At 43.8% G+C, this 16,721-nt stretch overlaps 1 protein-coding gene across 1 annotated transcript in view; it reads right to left on the bottom strand.

Annotated features, from left to right (window-relative positions):
- Positions 1-16,721, bottom strand: part of RSRC1 (arginine and serine rich coiled-coil 1) — a 112,029-nt gene that overhangs the window by 29,920 nt on the left and 65,388 nt on the right. Inside the window, exon 6 of the mRNA XM_042820860.1 lies at positions 14,017-14,068. Coding sequence (XP_042676794.1) covers positions 14,017-14,068 — 52 coding nt within the window. The remainder of the gene's footprint in view (positions 1-14,016; positions 14,069-16,721) is intronic.

Raw genomic sequence — 16,721 nt, 5'->3', positions numbered from 1 at the left:
GTACCAATATTATCCTCTTATTCCAGAGCTACGTCGTGGTGGGAGGCAGGATCCCCAGCACTTCCCAGTGCCAAGAGTAAAGATCTTCTGAAATTACCAAGTGCCAGATCAAATGATGCACGGCTGTGCCAGGGCTCTGAGAGCAAATGAAAGCCTGCAGATCAGTGCTCTTCACCTATGCATATTCAGGGATATTTAACATAAGGGCACGATGCTCTGCAGCCCACTGCAATAAATTCTCTTACAGTGACAAGACGAAATTCTCCCGCTGACACTGAAAATACAAAAGGTGGTGGTCTTGCATGTGCCTGCATGAACACACGTGTACTTCCTGAATTAGTACTGGGAAGATACCCTGGTCTTTGAGAGCTGCAAGACCACAACAGAACAGTGCCCAACTCCAGTCTGCAACAAAACGAGAATGAGAGCAACCCTGCTCCAGAGTCAGGCAGCTCAGGTGGGCTAAAAACAGGTAAATTTGTTCCTGTACAACTGATTTGCCAACGTTTTCCTCAGACTTTAACGTGACATTATTCAGAAGTATTCTAAATAACTGAATGTTCAGGACGAGTTCTTAAAGGAACTTTGCTCTTAATCTTAAACATTCCACCTCAGCTGGGAAACAGCCTTCTGCTGGAGCACAGCACTGCTGCACACAGCTCCCATGTCTGCAGTGCAGTGCGAGCTCTGTGCCTCCCCAGGAGATGCACGTTTGTGAAACATAAGCTGACATCACAGCACGAGGTTCTGCACACAGCCAGCTACTCACACTGCGTGAGTTGGCCAACACACAGCGATTATGGAAACTCTTGGCTGCCACCAATAAACTTATTTGAGTTCATTATATCTACCTAAGATGGAAAGAAAACAACCACCCTTGTGACTTGCAGGGAAATGCTGGAGTAAGTTTGGAAAAAATCCTTCTGTGTTTTCACCAAAAATAAATAAATAAATAAAAAGCTCAACATTAGACTTGCTGCTTCAACAAACTATTATTACATGCTTCACCAGTCCATTAAAGAAAGTAATTTAATCAGTTTGTATTTTCTCAGGAAAATCTCATTCAGAGAAATTTTATTGCCAGCTATCTAAATAGTAAATACTTATTATCCTCTCAAAATGAGTTTTTGCTTGCCAAGGGCAAACCCATCGCTGTTATTGTAGTGCTCTGTCAGAGAAACAAGAAGTTAAAAAGGTTATAAAGATACCATTAACGTCATGGGACTGTCTTGTCAGGACTCAGAAGTGCTTAGTAATTGAGGGCTTTATTCAAAGTGTATTAGCACCCGCACAGACAGCACAGCTAATACGATGCTTTAGGCTTTATTTTGTTGCAGCCCTGCATAATCACCTACAAACAGCTGAATACTGTAAATTTATCTGCTGGAGAGCACGGCTCGTTCATCAGCTGTTGGGAGGCTGAGCCTTGGAACAAAACGCCCACGATGCGAGGGTGGCCTGCATGGTGATGGGCACTTGGGCTGCACTCAGAGCACTGGAAATAAGCACTCCCACCACTACTGGAAATAAGCCCATTTGGTGAGCTTAACGAGCTTTTTGCATGCTGCAGCAGAAACTTGAAGATAATACTACAGGAGTTAAGATCACTGGGACACGAGCAGCTCACATCTCTGCAGAACTCCTTTCTTACCCTTTGACGTGGACACCTGTGAGCTCCAGCTCGCCCTGCTGCCTGGTTCTGCCTCCTCAGTTCTTGCTGTCACCCTGCTTGGATCGTGGTGGAAAATGATGGTAATTTTAACTCAGACAAACACTTGACAAAAACGGTGAACAGTAGCACGTGTCAAAGTGCCTCCTCTGCACACTGTTGGCCCCCAGATGCTGCAGCCCCACTGCAGCCCACCTCAGGCCTGATCCCTGCCAGCTGCAGGAGCGTGGGGAGGGCAGCCCAGCTCCTTGAGACAGCATGCTGCAAACACACAGAGGAGCACGTGGGGATCCCTCAGGGTCACCGCCATGGAAGCAGTGCGTTACCAGGCTGAAATCCTCACTGCCAGGAAAAGCAGCACCTCCCATCTCCTGCCACGCTCTAGCAGGTGAAGCAGCATCCAAGGCTGCGAGTACACAGACAGAGCATCCCCTCATGGGTCAGTTCCACCGCCTGCCTCTCAGAGCTGTCATCTAGGACCACCAAGTACTAAGGGTATTGCCAGAACAGCACGGGCTATTCTCAGGTTCATGTCTGCACTTTCGTCAGTAGCAGAAGCCTCTATGCTATAACCTGAGCAGTTTTCATACAACCAGTTTTGGAACTTCCATGAGAGATTCTGACAGCAGAAGGCAATGGGCAGGCAGGACAACGGTGATGGAAAATGGAAGAACTGCAGGGTTCCCTCTACAGGGAGTAAGCATTGATTGTGGTTAAATTCATGCATCACAGAAAATAATTGGAATAATACCCACACGTAATAACTGCACTTCTATAGTATGGTTCAGGATGAACAGCTTAATATATTGTAGGATGATGACAGCACAACATCTCTTTAGGATTGTCTGACTGTTGGAAGCTGGATATTGCAACTTCATTGCTCTGATTTGTTCAGGCCAAAACGTTCCATGTGTAAGTGTGCTCCAATTGATTTTTCTGCATTTCGTTTGTTGTTCTGCTTTGAGGGGGGAGGTAAATGACAGCACAGATACTTCTGAAGATAGGAGTAAGGAAAGATGCTTTGTCTGTATAAGACACGTGGAAGATTTCTCTTTAGTGAGTGCTAAAAGCACCTGGGATGCAACAAGCAGCAGTTTCTGCACCAAGAACTCCCTTTTTGTTTTGTCCCAGTGCAATTACCCCTAAGTTTCCTCAAACCTATAAACTATGAAAGAGAGATTACTGCAAACAACCGTGGCTGAACTCCCCCAGATCTCCCCCCGAGGAAGCAGCAGCCCGGAGCTGGGCTGGTGAGGGAACCAGAGCGTGAGGAAGGAGCTGCCTGCACCGATAATTCTGCCACGTGCCTCCAAAGCAACTGGTCGGACGGCTCTGACACAAACACTGCTAACAACACCACCTACAGCAATGATTCACATGAAATGAGACCACTGGACATAGGTTCAGCTCCTACCAGCTCTCAGTGCAAGGTATTACTGCCTCCCTGCTCCATTCCAGCGCTGCACCAACACCCAACAACACACCAGGCCCTGCATTTACCCGCACTGACCAAACTGGGTTCCTTCAGCCCAACCCCGAGCACTGCCCTGTGCTCAGCAGCACAGCTCAGGCACAGCAGGGCTCAGTTCTAACACTGTGCTCCTACCAGGTGAACACAAATAACCCCAATTTCATCAAGAACAGAATCCTCCCTCAGGTTCTCTTGCCCTGAGTTGATAACAGTGGCGTCACGATTTCATCAAAGAGGCTAACCAACATAACATCAGTAACATTTCTCAGTGCTCTCCAAGGGCTTCAGAGCTTAAAACGTTCAGAACCTTTAAGACAATACCTTGATTAAATCATTTCAGTGGGTATTTTAACAGCATAAAGGGATACATGATGGCTTAAACAAAGAAGTCAGCCCAGAAATCTTAAATAATAAATTACGCTGTAGCCAAGCAGAGCAGCAATAGAATAGATCTAATGGGAAGATCTGACATGCATGCATGCATTCGATCGCTCAAGTCAGCTGTGATTCCAAACATTTTTCCCCTCTCACTGGGGTGATCGATACAAGTGATGCAGCAAAGGGCACAAGTTTTCCTCCTTGCCATTTAACAAAGACCCCGCTTTGCCCTTTCCCATGCATCACAGTGCAATTCTTCGTTAAGCCTGTGGAAACACAGCCGAAATAACTGTCTGCAGATTTAATTCAGTGTGAACTTTTCTTGCTTTTGCATATTGATTCGTATTTGGAAGAGTGTCACATGAAAGCTTGGCTTTTCTCTTACAAAAGGCAACAGAAATGTGTGTACGTGTGCAGATGGAGGGGTTACGTGCCAACATACCATTTGAGTGAAGAATAAACACCAGCTTCACCATCCTTGCCATCAGGTCATCGTATTATTTATTTACTGTCTTTTTTTCCAGGTTTTAGCTGTTCTTAGAAGGCATCCAAGGCAGTGCTTTAATTCACCTGCTCTCTCCTTTACACAGTCTTTGGTTTAGGATCAAGAGAAGATTGCTGGTGCCTGCTCAGGTCTCTCTGAGCACCTTAATGCAATCAGGAGTTTTAGATGCTACAGGCAGATGTTGCTCTGGGCAGTCAGTAAATTTATCATCGTATATTTGGGCGACTTTCTTTTGGCTAACCTCTCCTGATGCACTCTGCAAGAGTTACTACCCAAAGCTCTCACAGAAGACCATACAGACCATACTGGCTGGGTGTTTTTTCTCAGGGAAAACTCTCACTTACCTTTAGATAAAACTGTTAACACACACAGTGTGCTTCCTGAAATAGTGCAGAGAGCGGTGTTTGAAGCAAAGCCACCCTTTTATTACAGAAGCTTATCTTAAAATCTACTTTTCACACACATTCTTGGTCTCAGTACTATAAGAAGCCTTTCAAAACGACCAGAGTAACCAGTTTTAAAACAGACATATTAACATTTCATAAAACAAACCTACGAACAGAAGAAAATCAGCACTGCCCATTTTGTACAGGAATTCTTACTGGTAGCCTCAGCCACAAGAATATCAGTCACAGAATATCAGAAGCTCCTATGAAAAGATGCCTGGCTTTCCATAAGGATGACTGCCCACCACAGCACTGCGAGGGAAAAACCCATCTTTGAAAAACACCCAGCGCTGTGCTTCAAGATTTATTTAGTCGACACCTTATAATAATCTCTAAATCTAATGGGACACAAACGCATTTCATCACTGATGAAAATCTTCAGCGATTGCTCAAATGAAAATCAAAAAATTATTACAATCTAGTAGTTTGGCTTGCAGCACGCATTAATCAGAAATCATAATAAATCCACATGCTTCTTCAGACAGCACATTAGTCAAACAGTTTTGTGTGATAACGACATTGAGTAATGGGCTCGGAGTTAGAAGGGTCAATCATAAACTCATCAAATGCTTCATTTCATTTCTTAATTTGGACAAACACAATTTGTTTATGGGAAGGATATCAGGTGTTCTTGAATGAATAATGGCTACGAAACCAAACTCCATTAATCAGCTCTTGATTACAAATGACTCCGAGATTGTTTGTTCTAATTTCATTCATTTGGGTCAACAAAGAAAACATGAGCAAACGAAAGCACTTGGAAAAAATGGCACACTGATTACTCTATATTTAATAGAGCCGTGATAAATATTCTTTCAATAACTGTAAAACAAGGATTTTATTACCCACATTGAATACCGTGCTGGGTTCAAGTGAAGGAATGAATACAGGTGAGTTACAGGAGGCATGGAAGAAGACCTTCAGGTGCTTCTGACCTGAACATCTCCAATGGGCAAATGAGCACAGAGAGCCAAACTGCACCCAACTACCTGCGTCTCCCAGCATTCGCAAACCCCTGCTGTATTTTCAGGGCGTTAAGATCTCTAAACCCCATTTGCATTTCTGCAAGCCATCATCATTATTCCACAATCATTTTGCCTTATTGTAATTAAGTCTTAAGTGTCTCCTCTTCATCAGCGAAAGGCAGCACTCTGGGCAGACCAAGCACCGTCCAACCCCTCTTTGGGCACAGCCAAACTCTCCAGATTTGTTTGTGGAACATCTAAGCTGAAGGGTGGGAAACACACCAGAATGTATGGGTGTGTGTACCAGCAGGGCACATGTTCTGACCAATGCTCTGATGGCCACAGACCAAAGCAGGCACCTCCACAGAGATGAGGCACAACAGACAGCGCACAACGAGCAAGGGATGCTGTGCTGTCGATATTAAGACAGAACATTTCCCACAAGGCGTTTCTAAACAGCAAATTGCTGCACAACCACATATGGTTTCTGCAGCCAAAGCGGCGCATAATTAAATTACCGGGCAAAGTTGCTAAATATGAATTGATAACAAAACTTAAACTAACTGAAAAATTGTCTTTGACTTAAGATCAATAGCAGGACTGCAAGATTCATCTGCACGTAATTAGCACACATATTTGCATCAAAATCATGCGTACCATATGCTACAACGTTCTGACTAGTTATAACGTGGGCCTGAGATACCTCTGCTTCCTGGGAGCACAACAGCTCTCACAAAAAACTAACCAAGAAATAGAAATTCTAACAGCTTTAGGTTTATTTCTCAAGGCACCGAACGCTCCCTGGCTAATAAAATTACTGTACACTCACTTCTAGGTTCTGTCTCAGTTTTGATGTCCATATTTACATACCAAAAGGCAGCCATACTCCACCGGTCTGTTCTTTAGGGTACAAGTTAGCAGCTACTCCTGGGCTTCTTACACTGGAAATCACACACTGAAATCTATGCCACAACAATGGCTCAAAACAAAGCTTGTTTTTATTTATTACCTCTTACCAGAGTCTGAAATACGTTCATGGAGCAAATGGCTTTTAGACACCAACACGGCAGCATTACAGCTTGCAGAAGTGAATTACTTTCTTTCAGATGTATTTTATTCTCTACTCAAATTTGTTTAATTAAAACGCCATATTTTTTCAGCAATCATGAAAAAGAAGTTGAAGAAATTATTGATTAAATAACTGTTTGCTCACCAGTGACACAAAACAGCTGCACATCAAAACCACATACTCCATAAGGACAAGACCATTAATATGATTTAAAAATAATTACTTGGATTAATGACTCTTAATTATAAAGCTGTAGCTTTGCATGCAGAAAGTATTTTTTTTTTTAGTACCCTAATGAGATTATGTAGCTTTGCCAACAAATTAGGAGCAAGTAATGTATGAATAAATGTATTTAATGTCCAGCTGTGTAAGCACTCGTGCCTGGCTGCAGAGCTCACTGCTGCACACTGACCAGGTGAGTTCAACAACTGTGTGCATCTTTGTTGGAATTACTTCCAGTTCTCATCAAACACACAACATAAAAAACAGCTACCACTATTTTATTCTGACATCCGTTTCCTTGTCAGTGGTGTGTTTTGTTGTTTTCATTATTATTATTTACTAACTTAATGTGCAATCATTACACGCAGTACTGGCTTCATTCCAAATGCGCACCGTGTTAAAATACACAAACCCAGCTCCTCACAAATCAGGCTCTCATCAGGGAAAATAAGTGTTAATTTTATTTCAAACTATCAGCAGCCCTTCAGCTATTCTGCTGCTTTGAGACTAACACAAGAGCACAGATGGAACCAGACCTGAAACGTTCCGATAAAGGCTCCGAAATAATCAACTGAAAACAATTAAATAATATCTACTGGTAGGGATGAGTGCTACATGGCTACATTTCATCAACAGTGGCAACGACCTAAAACAGAGCAACCACCACCCGGCCACCAATAGCTTGGGGAATGGGATTCACCCAAGAATCCCAATGGGAAGCATGGGCTGGGGAGCAGCCAAGTGGGGCAGGGCCACCTCTGGGTGCTCAGCCCCCCAGCAGCACCACTGGCCTTCCTCAGAGACAACTGAGGTCGTTAGGAGATGGAGAACTGGGAAACTCACAGCTAATTGCCCAGGAAAGTCTGAAACCGCCCGAGAGAGCTGTATCATGATGGGAAGATCAGCTGGGAAAGAGCAACTTCAAAAGCCCACGCTGGCCTGCCAGCCTGGCTGGATCTCTCAGGCTTTTCTTTTCCCCAGTCCTGAGGGCTCTGCACATTACTACGCACTATGGGAAGAAACACAACCACGCCAGGAAGGCTCCCAGTAAGGATTCCAAGCTTGTCCGTCATAGCGAATATACGATGATGTGCTTACTTCCCTTTAAAAATTCCAGTGCACTTAGACTTTGGAGTAGAAGTTTCAGTTGAAAACTGCTGCATCACCCACAGTTTGTTCCTCCTGCCGATGGAAAGCTGTTGTGGCTTTATGACCTTTGTGATTGGTATTCCACACCATGCCCTCATGAGAGCACTCAGCCTCGTTCCGTGACACAACCGAGTGAGTTGGGATGTTCAGACACTGCTGACCAAGTAAGAACCAACAGCTGGCCCAGGAATTGCGATTATTCCAACCAAACCTGAGCCATAAAAGGTGAAGAGAGGACATGGAGAGGGCATTAAGGCAGGCATTAAGGCAGAAAAGGCATCGATGACAATTTGCAGGGCTATAAGCAATTAATGCTGGCAGCTGAAACCACAGCAGCAGTGGGAACCACAGCTCCTCCTTGGATTTGTATCTGAGCACACCTTTAAAAAAAGTCTTTAGCAAACGAAATCAACACTGTGATGTACAGAAATTGTTCAACTTGTGCTCACAGGATTGAGATTTCCATACAAATAGAAGTAAAACTCAGTGCTGATGGACACAGCTTAAAGCAACTGTTTGATACTGGCAGAAATAAGGAGTTGGTATCAAGTCAGACTCAGCGTATTCACATACTAACCGTATTAATTAAGCTATTTCTCAATTTTCAGCAACTTTTAAATTCATTAAAATTTCTATTTCTGGCTAAAAGAGCATTTAACAAGTTATACTTTACCCGTATCACATAAACCTAAAATTTTCAAGTCCTATTTCATCCCTTGCTTATATAAGCCAACACACATTACCCATTATCCATCCTTCTAAAGCCGTTTGGATAATTACTAACCCAAAAATCGACACAAGAAAAATAAAACCCAGCACAATAAATCCATAAACATTTTATAAGTTTGGCATCCAAAGCTAAGCACCGATAAAATGAAAGTCTTCATACTTGTTGCCACCTGCCTGCCTTACTGCTTTGCAGAGCTAGCAAAGAGCAAAACAGAGGCCATCCTATTTAACTAAACAGTTTTTATTAAAGTAAAAGAAAAGCAAGAGTCTATAAAGTAGCGAGTGATCCTATTAGTTCCACCAGACTAAAATCATACAGTCTACGTATGTGGTCCTTTCAGCCACATCTGTTATGAGCCACTGTGATAGCAGAAAAGAGAGAATATCGGGCTATATATTTATCAGGCACTGGGAGCACAAATGAGGATTTTTCTCTCTAATAAAACGCATTATAGCGTGGAGATAAAGAAACACAAGTATTATAAAACACTCGCATTCTTACACGGCTAAAGACAAAGTGCTTCTATTCCATTATTTTCTCCGCAAGGACTACGTGAACTGTAATAAAGATGCATGGTACAAAATTAAAGGCAACAATCTGATAGCATAATTTAAAAGATAATGAGTAAAATAGCTGATACCCAGAACTGCTCCCAAACAGATCTGATAAATGGTGAACGCTTATTTCTATTCATTAATTTCTCCCGCACCTCGCTAACGTCATATTAGGGCCTCCGCTCTCCAGTTGCCTTTAAATAAACTCCATCAGGAATTCCTTGCACAGAAATGCCCTATTCTCGAATGCTCTTTCAGCCACAGATTGAAATGCAGATTCCAAAAATGGATCAGTCACTTATTTCAACTCTGGACCTTTGAAAATCCAGATCAATTGCCTTTTGTAATCGCCTTTATAAGGACAATACGAAACCTCCGCTTGGAAAATTTTTCAGGCTGCTTTGCTAGGATGGATGGTCGGCAAGGTCCAACTCACATCAACACATTTCCATTTAGGGATATTTGTCCACGTTTTCATTTAATGAGGAAACGCGGCTGCCACACAGCAATTAACGGCACAAATCCGCTGCCTTCCAAGGCTCCCTATCATTCTTATCACTTTTAGCCAAGCAGGACGCAGCGCACGGGAAACTTTTTCCTCAGCATTTGCAACACGAGCAAATGCTTAATAGCAAACCGAGCTCAAATCTCCTGTGCTCCTCGGTAATGAAGGCTGGGAAAGGAATCACAGACACCCAAGTGGTTTGGCAACTGTAAGTGACAGAAGCTCTGCTAAATCCTCTGTTTACACTGGGGATTAGTGGGAGATTGTGCGGCGCGAAGCGAGCTGGCCATGGTCAAGGGAACCTGCTCCTGTCAGCCCGGGGGCAGGCACACAAAGCCCGGTCCTGGTAGGAAGTGACCCATAAACGTATTCCCGCGAAGGATTTGCGCTAAGCCAGGCTGCCTCATAGAAACTCCATATGACCATTAACTGGCCTGCAAGGCCTGCCAGGAGGCCTAATTACAGGCCTACAGAGCCCAATAACAAAAGCTGAAGAGCTTTAGCCTAGGGATGATCTGCTTTATACTGACTTGAGAGAGTCCATATAGAGCGACAAAAAGAAAGAGGTTTAGCTTTAAAATTCTCCCAAGAGACAAAGCATTGTAGCTAAGTCTGGAAGGCCCACATGCAACATGCTTCAGATAGGCTTAAACATCCCACCCTCCCAAAATTAACATTCAACTATTGCCTGCTTAACATCTGCTCGAACGTGGCGAGCTGCTGCAGCACCGTCAGAGTGCCCTAAAAAGGCCTCCGTGTGCCTAAATACTAAGGAGGATAACGGAATAAAGCCCTGCAAATACAAGCGTGCACGTGAGACCCACAGCAGTTTTTGTAAATCAAAACCCAGTTACCCTAAGAATTAGAGGGGAGCGCTTCACGTCTTCAGATGTTGCGCTCCTTAATGAGAGCACAGATACTGAAATTAATCTGTGCTCACAAAGAGCAGCAGTATTTAACAAAGTGTGCGGTGGGGTCACCACCACGAATGAAGGGCAGAGGCAAAGCTTCTGGCATCAACACTTCACCCTGGCACGCTATGACCACCTTCCCCTCCGCCCCTCACCAGGTGAATGCACCGTGCTCTCCCAGCCTTCCTGCAGAGACCAGAAGCTGTAATTCTGATCTCCCAAAGAGCAACAGCAAAAAGCCAGAAGCACACTGAAAACAGTGGCTGCTTTACTACTTGCTTTCTTTTGTTCCAGAGGAATCAGTCAATATATCCCAAATGAATGGCAAAGACTCTAAAAGCAGCTTTACAGCTCACACCTGCAACCCCCAAGAGGGCTGTGCCAGATGAGGAGGCCGTTGGACACCCACCTTCCCCAAAATGGAGCATCCCTGGTGATGAAGTGAGCAGTAAAGAATGAAGGGAACACAATGACATAACACTAATTTCTTGAAGCCGTGGCCATTGCATGAGAACAGGCCATGGAAAAGTTGGCATGCCAAGCACTTTCAAAACCTGCATTCAAAATCCCTAACGTTACTCGTGTGTTATGTTCTTTCTCTTGCTTAAAGCCATAAGAGTAAAGCCAAATAATTTACACATCAACTGGTCAACGAAAAGCAAAAAATCACGTACACAGACATCTTCAGATTGAGAAGACAGCCCTGACTGCTTCTGACGTGCGAATGCTTCCCAGAAGCATGACAAGAAACAAAGCAAATCACAGAACATCTGAAGTTCTGCACCCAGCTTCCATTTGGAATCACACCCCCCGAAGCATCTCCTGTCTACCTGGCATGAAGACAAGGTGAGCTGCTGCATGGGCTTAACACAGAGTGCCAAACCAGCTCATGGACCAAACCCTTCTGTGCTTGGAGACGAGCGAGGAGCTCCTGCTGCCACGTTTGAACAAAACATCCCGGCACGTTCTGAACTCCAGTGACACAAAAGCTGGCTGCACACAAATACGTATTTCTTCCTACATCCAAGTTGAAGAAAACACCAAAACAGTTTTCCCTGATGTTTGTTTGTGTTCTAGGAATCGAGGGAAGTCCTGGAGAAAATAGTAATGGAAGATGAAGGATTGTACCTGAGCAAACTTAAGCAATGCTGCTAGCAGTTTCTTTCCTCGGACCACAAGCACAACAGAACTGTAACTTGGCTTCTCCACCAGCACGCAGCAGGCATGTCCCAAGCCTCCCCTTTTTTGCTACTATATTTAATCTGCAACAGCAGCATTGGTAAAGAACGTGTTAGAATTTAGACTACTTGATGGGTTAAGCAAAAGGTAAACCTAGATAGTAAAATAAATAAATAAAACTCTACATTTCGCAGGGCTACAATGAAGAGCAGATCATCAGCTTAAATACTGGTAGTACCAAGAGATCAGCAGTTCCAGTTTGAACTTGAAGTTTGTCTGCTCTTACAACAAACATTTCACAAATACTTTACAGACAAACAAGCTTCTATTTATACACATTAATGTTTAATATACTTTGTAACCTCACATAGCTTATGTACAGTTGTCTGTTATCTGTGTTATATTCATTCAAAGGTATTTCTAACATGTTAAGAATCAAAAATTTGCTAAGCAAGCAAAGTAAATTTTCTTCTGGGATCATTCCTTTTAAGTGCAGAACAATACGGAAATCTTCAGAAGGAAATAGAAAGATACATTTCTATACAAAGATAAAAGGAAATGTCAGATTACTGTCTGGCATGGAAATGGCACAGAAAGGGGAGATGCCAATGTAAGTGGAGCACAGCAACAGAGATGAACAGGGAAGGGACCTTCCCAAAGTCCTCTCCTATGCTTGCTGTTAATTTTGAACCACAGCAGAGTTAAAACTTGTTTGTTCAGACACCTGTGTACGAACGGTCACCAAAATGCAGCAATATATTCTGAATAGAGCACAGCTTTTTCCCCACCTAGCAGGAGCAGAGCAATTCCCACCATGTGGCAGGCAGACATTCACAAGTGAATGCACAACTCTGGGATGGACGCTGCACTGAACACCATGTATACAAAGAACAGCTTTGTTCATCACTGCTAACATGCAGATTAAAATAAACAGGTATTTTCAGCCCATGCCACAACAGCAACAACGAACCTCCTGATTTCGAGCTCCTTGAAAAGCCAACTGAAGACGTGTAGCTGCTCAGTAATGCTCTAACACTTATTTTGTGAAAGCTGGAGTGCTGGTTTTGCAATGAACAGACACAGAACATTGAAACAACAGCATTAACAAACCCAACACTCCTCTTAAACCACCTTAAGAAAGATTCAGTGTAACTGACTGAGTGTGGGACTGGGAGAAGGATAGGGGATGAGCTCAGAAGTATAAGATTCCCAACACCTAGATAAAGATGGGAAATAATTTCTTCCTGTATTTTCTATAAGAGAAACAGATTAACTCTCCTGAATTCTTTATCAACAGTTTGCAGCCCCAATCCACATTTCTGACTTCAACGGTGAATATTTAAATCAGAAAATGTCATCGGCCTTTCATACGTTTCTGGATATTTCTGGGACCCAAATCGCAGTGATCTACAGCTCATGGGTATCTTCTGTACACTTCCAGGTGTTAAATTAAAAAATGAGGTGTGACAGATGTGAGCAGTACAAACAAATTGCACTTTTTTAGGTCAGTGCTGTCACAACCACTTTATCATCGCGTGCTTCAGAGATTTATTAAAAGTTACGGAGAACAACGAATGCATTTGGAGCTACAATACAGAAGGGTAAATGCATTTCTGGAGAAAAATCCAGGAATGTGAGAAGACAGATAACCCTTGGAACAGAAGGCTTTGCTGAGGAGGAAATACAAACACTGGGAGTGGGAATTGTTGCTTTTAAGTTACAAATGCACATACTAGAGATGAAGGCTGAACTACAGACAAACACGTGTTTATTACAACGTGCTTGAAATGTTGAATTTTTTCCTTTTTAAGTGAAAAATTGACATTTTTAATGGGGAAAATAAAATAGGACTCAAAAAAACAAGATTACAAACTTCAGCATAGGCATTTCAAAGAGAAAACTACCTATTTCTGCAACCACTTCAAATAAATCAATGTAAGTACTTACCTGCACCAATTCAGCTCACTGCTATAAAATAAAACAACAAAACCAAGTTTTTGAGTACTTTCAGCAGTAGCAGCAAGAGGCCAAACCTGTGAAGACAACGAAGTCCTCACTTCATTTCTCCAGAGACATTCAGCCAACGCCAGAGGTGACGCACAGCAGTTTCAGCTTAACCAGAAACAGAAGCGAGCGATAGAGAAAGGGGCTTGACTCGTGCCCAACAGAAAACAATACTATATTGACAGGCCTCGTTTTTCTGATATCATAAAAGAGAAACACAGTTGAAGAATGCAGCGTTACTTGTAACAGCAAGACTTACCCGCCGCCTCCAGCACCAGCTGCAATCGAGCCTTGGCCTGCTCTGCAGGAGTCTGCAAAGAGAGGGTCTGTCAGCCTTGCACGTTTGCCACGCGTGGCCCCCCAGCATCCCCACCATCCCCAGAGGCTGCAAGGGGAAGCCAGCCTCGGCGAGCAGCTCAGCTTTGAGCAGGGACTCCAAACTGAATGCTTCTAAGCTAAGCAGCAGCGCAGCAGCCCAGCCTGGCCTCAGCCATGACCCCACCGCACACAGCTCCCATCAGCTCCTAACGGGATTAATATGGCAGGTTGTTCACACTTGCTCTGCTATCTGTTTTGATGCCTTCCTTTCCTCAAGGTATTTCTCTGCACTGTGGGCTGTGGAGCAATGCTGTTGGCTGTGTACCCACTATGCTAATTACTCCAAGTGATGTTTCACTGTGTCCAATGTGCTTGCCATCCCTCTCATTTTGAAGCCACTCAAACGTTTTCACAGTTAAATCTATACACAAACCCCATTTGTCACGCAGTTCAGAAGTTGATTATTTCCCTAAGCGTCTCAAAAGTTTGGGAGGTTTCTGCTCAGCACTGAAAACAAGGCACGCAGGAACTTTTGGTGCTGCTGCTCAGCTCCTGGAGGCAGATATTGCTACCCCAACACTTCTTCTGAGAGGCTGTGGATGCCCCATCCATCCCTGGAGGTGCTCAAGGCCAGGTTGGATGGGGCCCTGGCAGTATACATATATACTAGTATTAAATGTGGAGGCTGGTGGCCCTACTTGTAGCAAGGGGGCAAACAGTTCACAAGCTTCCAGCCAGCAGCAGCTACAGGGAGCAGGTGATGTGATCCATGGCACACCTTTGGCAGAACGTTTTGCTTTTATAAAGGTTGAACGGCAGAGGAAATTCAGCCCTTCTTTCAGCTACCCGGTTTGAAACAGTCACTTTGATGGAGGTGATAGATTTTATTTCTTGAAGACTTCAGCCTACTTCTGATGCACGACTTAAACACATCTACAAAAGCCTAACAAACCCCAGCGTGGCAGGGATTCATTTGCACGTACTGTACACCAATGCTTTGTCTTTGCATGGGATAAACACCAAAGCAGCAGTGCCATGCAGCAGCCCTCCCAGCAGGCAGCCCCCAAGTGCCTGCTGTCTGCAGCACACACACAGCCCTCCTTAGCTGTCCTGGCTCCACGTGCTGCCAGAAATTGAAATCACAAAGCAGACTTGCAGAGGGGAAGTAGGATAACAAATCTGTTTAACAGAAACAGTCGAGTTGGTAATTTACAAGACTTTCCACTTGCCAATAAAATCACAGTTTCCTACAGGCACACAACTGCCCTCTGTTCTGTGCACAGAAATCTGAAAGATCTCCAAAACTCTGTGAGCTCGTTAGCTGCCATGTGTCACTGTTACATCTTCCCCTGCCCCCACAGACAAGGTCAGCGTCCAGGTTTCTTCCTGCAGATGACCCAAAGCCTTGTGGCTAATTGCCATCACAGCAGGGGCAATAAAGGACGGCCCTGCTCATATTTTGAGAACAATATTTTACTACAAGCAGGCATTGCACTTCAGAACAGAATACCAACTGTATTCTGTTGGTCAGAATACAAGACGTCATTTCCCCAGCTTCAAGTTTCTATCCATGCAATCCTACTCAGTAAAATCCCAGTTTAATAACCAAAACCAGCATCATACCCAAAGGACTCAGCAAATAAGCACCAATTAATAAGCCCATGTATGATTTTGAAAGCTGAGCAGAAACCCATCCTTCAGTTTCCTATGAGCAATGTGTCTCAGCACCGGAGCACGGCATGCAGGATCTTGTTCATCAGTGGCAAGAACGCACAGCTAATGGTGGTGGCTGTGCTGTGCTTGGTAGCCAAGGACCTGCTCCATCAAGCAGAGGTATTGTGCTCTTTGTACCTGTTGTAGTTTCCAAGGAAGTAAACAGGAGGCATTACTTTCAGAGCAACCTAGCATCTCAGCAAGGAGAAGGCAATAAAGAAGCCTAACCCACATCTATAACAGAGCTTCGTCAGGTTATGAAAAAGCCTGTGACATGTTTGTTTAGCACAAGAACGCCTGCATTGCTTTCAAGTCATCCCTTCTTCACTGAAGAGTTAGGAAATTTAAAAAAAAATTGCCAAAGAAAGAGCAGATAAAGAAGTTATTTCTATTACAGAACACCACAGAGGAGCACACAATGCAAAACAAACTGCCAAGGAAGGAAAAAAGCACAAAAGAGACTGAGAGCTGCTCTTTCACACCAAACTAGAGTAAACGGAAGGGAGTTGAGGCTGGCAAAATCAAAACTGATAGAAAAATACTTTTTTTTTTTCCTTTAGGAAAAACAAAACCAGAAGAGTTTGTAATGTGAATCAGTAACAGGGAAATGCCGAAACCTATCCAGCATTATTTGATTTCAACTCCTACCTTTCCAGACATTGGTCATCTTAAAGGATTGACCATTACAAGGATAGTCCTGATGTGGCAGGTCCTCACTGCTGCCATCATTCCGCACACAGTGCTGTGGCAGGACCAATGCTCTGACCTGCTGCAGCTCTACCTGCTCCCAAACCCTGAGTGTGTGAGCAACGTGCAAATGGATACAGTGGGAAAATGCAAGCAGGAAGGGAGCTTTGCTTACTGAGCAAACAGGAGAGATCTTTGGCAGCTTGCTCCGAACCCAGCATCATCATTCTGCTACAGATAATGCAG

Source organism: Centrocercus urophasianus, unplaced genomic scaffold (assembly GCF_019232065.1).
Source record: "Centrocercus urophasianus isolate 14NV4802_14NV808 unplaced genomic scaffold, USGS_Curo_1.0 seq_19, whole genome shotgun sequence".
Lineage (NCBI taxonomy): Eukaryota > Metazoa > Chordata > Aves > Galliformes > Phasianidae > Centrocercus > Centrocercus urophasianus.
This window is presented reverse-complemented; position numbering and strand designations above follow the sequence as displayed.